Source organism: Arachis duranensis, chromosome 3, assembly GCF_000817695.3.
Source record: "Arachis duranensis cultivar V14167 chromosome 3, aradu.V14167.gnm2.J7QH, whole genome shotgun sequence".
In the NCBI taxonomy this organism is placed as follows: Eukaryota; Viridiplantae; Streptophyta; class Magnoliopsida; order Fabales; family Fabaceae; genus Arachis; species Arachis duranensis.
In genome coordinates, this window is record NC_029774.3 from 3,572,133 (window position 1) to 3,577,599 (window position 5,467).

The 5,467-nt window shown below is 24.3% G+C and overlaps 1 protein-coding gene across 1 annotated transcript; it reads left to right on the forward strand.

Moving 5' to 3' along the window:
• The first annotated feature begins 4,835 nt into the window (after positions 1-4,835).
• LOC107477060 (uncharacterized) lies at positions 4,836-5,467 on the forward strand. Its single transcript, XM_016097026.1, has 2 exons — positions 4,836-5,344; positions 5,440-5,467. Exons 1-2 carry the CDS (start codon positions 4,836-4,838, stop codon positions 5,465-5,467), a joined length of 537 nt encoding a protein of 178 aa, XP_015952512.1.

Consider the following 5,467-nt stretch of genomic DNA (forward strand, 5'->3'; position numbering starts at 1 on the left):
AAATTGTAGCTACATAAATTCTTTTAAAGAAATTTAGAGTTTTAAAAAAATTTACGTTAATTATTCTTCGGTTGTTACATACTAATATTACAAAAATAAATATTTACGTTAGTTTAGAATTTTTAAATTATTATTTATTTAAGTTGTTATTTTTAAATTTTAAATTTGGGTTGTTTAACTTAGTTTGTTGTTTTTTAAATTTTAAATTAAAGTCAACCAAATTTTAAAAAATTTAGTTATGATGTAACTATAAAAGGATAAGTTATGAGAGATGTAAAGCACCACAATTTAAAGTACATCAATCCCTTTCTTTACATATATCCAAAATCTCCCTACTTATTCCAATGGCTGATATTCACAAAATTGCTAACATCAATCCTACAATCTACAATTTGTGTGTACGTATACGAGTGATATGGTTATGGACACTATCAAGTTACGAAAATTCTCCATTGCCATACTCAATTGAGATGGTTTGACTCAATGAAGACGCGAGTTTTCTACTAATATCCTTTTATTCATGACGCCAAAGTTATTTATTTATTTATTTAAATTAAAGTCTATGTACATTGGATTAGATATTAAATAAGTCTATATTTAACTTTTTCTTATGTTATTTTCTTTTTTAAGCAGGTATCGAATAAAGTTTGGTGTCATTGATGATTTTGACTGTGCATGTTATGTAGTCTTTGACAATGAGTCAAAACAAGTTTTGGAAGAGAGCTGTGTAGAGATACTTGATCCACTCCTATTGGTAAGATCTAACCAATATTTATTTCTAAAAATATTAGTGAATATGTTTTTAATGGTAATTTTTATATTATTTATTATTAATATATTATGTAATACCATGCAGAAAGGAGATCTATCGGATACACCTACACTTTTACTCAACCTAATTGATAAGATCTTTCTCTTCATCGTTGAAGTTCAAATATCTGATAATCCACATTTTTCCTATCGTTGAAGTTCAAATATATGATATTTCATATTTTTCACCTTCTTATAAAGTTAAGAAGATGACTAATAATGTGGATCTCATAAATAAATTGAAAGAGGCTCACCCTATTCAAATTGTGAGTATATATAAGTGTACTTCTATTAAAAATTAATTTATTTTTTGCTTTCTTGGTCATTAGTAGTATCTAATTTATAAATAATAATTAATTATAATTTTAGGATGTTGACTACACCGGTGCTTTGTTTCTAATTTCAAAGACATCCACAATCATTGAAGGAGAGAAAGTAGAAGGTACTAAGGTATTTGTTCAAAAAATATTTTTTTTTGTTTGTTCTCTCAAAATTAGATCTTAATTTTATTCAAAAAATATTAGTGAGATAAAATCAAAGGTTAGAAAGAAGTCTTTAATTTAACGTGATTTTTTGTACAGAATTTGTTGCTTGAATTCTCCATTGATGTTGCGGCCAATGATGAATCTGAATTGTTGGAAAGTGCTATTACACCAACTAAGTGACTATCCTCGGAGTCGGAAGATTCGAAGGTGGAAGGAGATACCTCAACTTGCAAGAAGATCAAGATTGAGAAAGAAACTTGAGAATTTGGATGCACATGTTTTGGAATCTCTTTTAGAGTCTATCTAATAGAATAATGCCAAACATATATTTGTTTTGGTGGAAACATTGTCTTTTCTTGAGTTATTATTTTTCTTTTGGTTCTTTTCGATTTTTATGTTTGGAATTTAGAATTTTTTTAAATATAAATTGAAGTTATTTGGTTGTTACTTGTGATTTTATTTTTAATTTGATTCTAACCGTTGATATTCTGATAATTTTTAATTTAATATTTAATGTCATAAAATTATAAATTTTTTCTTTGAATTATTGTTGATACAATTAAGTTAGTTATTAATTTTTAATGTGTACTTATTTAAAAAAAAATCTAATTATAATTTTTAATTAAAGTATTATGTTTATAATTTTAAATTTAAATTCAAATATACTTTTTTTTGAAATTTTTACGTAAGCAATTGGGTTTGAGAATATTTTTTAAAAATTTATATAATTTATAAGTTACTATATTAATTACAAAGAATTATAATAAAATAAATAGAATTATCAATCTTATTAAGATGTGAAATTATTTATACTATTTAAAAAAAATGTAATACTGTTTAAATTTTAGAAAAAGTATAATAAAGTTAATATTGTTTATGATGAAACTAAAAAAATTATTTTTAAATTAACAAATTTCTATATTCCTAATGGATAACGGATGTTTGATTAGAAAATTTTATTTAAAAATTTAAAATTTATACTAGCTAATTAAGAAATTCTATTTAAAAATTTTAAATTTGAATTTCTAATACTAATTTCTAATTAAGTAAGTTTTTAACCATTTCAATTTTTAAATTTAAATTTTTTTACTTGCCACATTTATAAATTTTTAATATTATCTTTTTAGATTGTCTCTCCACAGTAGAAATACTTTCATCTTTTTCTCTCTTTTTAAGTATTTTTTCTAAATTTACGTAATTTATAAGGTTATTAATTTTTAGATTGTATTTAATTTTATTTATTTTTATCGATAAATAATAGGATTGATACTATTTATGACGAAACTAATAAAAATTATTTTTAAATTAACAAATTCCTATATTCTTAATGAATAACAAACGTTTAATTAAAAAAGTTTATTTAAAAATTTTAAATTTACACTAGCTAATTAAAAAATTCTATTTAAAAATTTGAAATTTAAAACTCTAATACTAATTCCTAATTAAGTGGCTTCTTAACCATTTTGATTTTTAAATTAAAATTTTTTTATTTGTCACATTTATAATTTTTTTCTATTTACTTCGTTTACATTGTTATTTTTTAGATTATAACAATAGAGGTACTTTTATCTTTTTCTCTCTTTTTAAATATTTTTTTCTAAATTTACGATATTTATAAGGTTATTAATTTTTAGATTATATTTAATTTTATTATTTTTATCGATAAATAATAGGATTGATACTATTTATGACAAAACTAATAAAAATTATTTGTAAATTAACAAATTTCTATATTCTTAATAAACAACAAACGTTTAATTAAGAAAGTTTATTTAAAAATTTTTAAATCCAAAGAGAAGTAAGATTATATTGAAGAGAAGATTGATATTAAATGACAAAGAAAATACAAAGCAAATCACAATTCAAGGTAGATTTTATATAAAAAATAAATTAATTATTTTATTATTTTTGTTTTTAGGTTAGAATAATATATTTTTTTATTTGGTATTTTTAAGTATGTTAGTTCTATATATTAATTTTTATTGGGTATACAAAATAACTAACATGTCATGAGTATTTTGGCCGAATGAAAGCCCATAAAATACAATATTTTCTATATATTATTTAGCTATTGACCAGTAATAAATTATTAATTTACATTGTCTTCGTAATATGTTACTAAATTTGTTTATGAAAAAATTATAGGAAATTCGAGTGATAGTTCTAATGGTGTGCATTTTCAATCGGTGTTGTCGAACATTACAAATAGCATTAATACAGATTTATTTTTGGATGATTTTTTTTAGAACTTGCTTATAGGAATGTACATGCACTTTATGTATTTTGATTTTCCTACTATTTATTCAATTATAAACTTTAACAGGAAATATGTTCAAAACTAATATTTCGAGTTATCTTATTAGGTAATAACCCAACACCACATTGATCAAGGTCTCCAGTTACTAATCTACACTCTGTAGATAAAAAAAATAATGTTCCAATATTAGTGATATTAGTAATTCGGGTATCACACATGAAGCATATGATAGTCCATGTCATCAGACAAGTCAACAACATCTTCAACAAACATCAAATAATATCTACTAGTTACTATGTTAATATGTTTTTATTATTTAAAGACCAAACATTTAACTTTTTAATTGGTCTATTAAAAATAATCATTGGTATATGCTAAATAATTATTATAGATTCATTGGAGTACACAAATCGAATTAGATTGCAAAGGGATATAAGACTGAATAGGAAGACTATGCTACTTCAAAAGAGACATGGTAAGATAAACATGATAGATTGTAATTATCACAAAGCTAAAATTTTACTTTTTTATCTTTAATACTACCTTCATAGTATATATTCATGATTCAGCTGATTCAAACATTTAACATATATTCATTTTTCTTTTTTTATAATATAAAATACTTGATGTATTATCTCTAATGATTACAGGAGCAAGTACATTTAATTCAAATTTAGATACTAAAGAATTAGAAGAAGTGTGCATAGCTGAAAAAAAAAAAGACACCTGATACAAAGAGAAACATTTTTGAAGGAATTGATTACAAATCTTTCAAAAAATTTTCAAGAAGTTGAGAATATTACTGAAAATATGACTATTTTAGATGATTCTGTGCAAATTTAATACCCAGCCATATTCGATGTTGCTGAGAATATAGGTAATTTAAGAGGTAGCAATATCAGCACTTTATTATTTACTATTGTTATGCTTTTTATAAACAAAAAATTATCGTTTAGTGTTCAAGTTTTAAAATTCAAACTAAGATATGGTTATATATTATAATTTTTGTATTTGAACATTGATTTATTGTAAAACTTAAATCTTGATGTTGGCACAATAAAATTGTATTATATGATCTCATCTTTTTAATCCATAAATTGCATTCTTTGGTAATCTTTTATAAATATTATTTTTATACTTAACATGGTGAAAGAAAGGTATATTTTTATATAAAGTATTGTTGTAGATATAACTAAAACAATTTATTATCTTGGTGATTATTAGATGTGATAGATAGTGGTGATCCAAAATTTTTTGTCGGCATTGCGACGCAATGATGTGGTATGAGGAGAGATCAGAGAAGTCCAAAACAGGATCCAATTTTGAGTTCTCAATATATTGTATGTGAGGGAAGGTACAACTGCCGTTTTGAAGCACTTGATCGGACGCTCAGGAATCTTATGTCAGTTACCGATCAACATAAGACACATAAACCATTTGGTGGTAAGATTGTTGTTCTAGGAAGTGATTTCAGACAGATACTTCCGGTGATTCCGAAAGGAAGTAGACACGATATATTAGCATCCGCTATTAACTCATCCCAGCTGTGGTCATTTTGTAAGGTTCTGAAATTGCATAAGAATATGAGGCTTCTAATGTCTTCTTCGGATCAAGATGAAGGTGAAATGAAGAGATTTGCTAATTGGATACTTGATGTTGGAAATGGAAATATTATCTCTGTTGTTGGTGATGAATCAGAAGTTGAAATTCCAGATGATCTATTGATTACAACTACTGATGATCCTCTCTCTCATTTGGTAGACTTTGCATATCCAAATTTGTTGCAAAACATGTCAGATTACATATATTTTCAGAGTAGAGCAATTCTTGCACCCACACTTAAGAGTGTCGAGAAGGTAAACGATTTTGTCTTGACAATCTTTTCAGGGATGGAAAAGGAGTATTTGAGCTCTGA

What these genes read in the sequence shown, in the direction of transcription:
- LOC107477060 (XM_016097026.1), top strand. Translation starts at nt 4,836, where the DNA reads ATGAGGAGAGATCAGAGAAGTCCAAAACAGGATCCAATTTTGAGTTCT. An exon ending in CCAAATTTGTTGCAAAACAT is followed by an intron (nt 5,345 to 5,439) that starts GTCAGATTACAT and finishes CAATCTTTTCAG; the next exon opens with GGATGGAAAAGGAGTATTTG.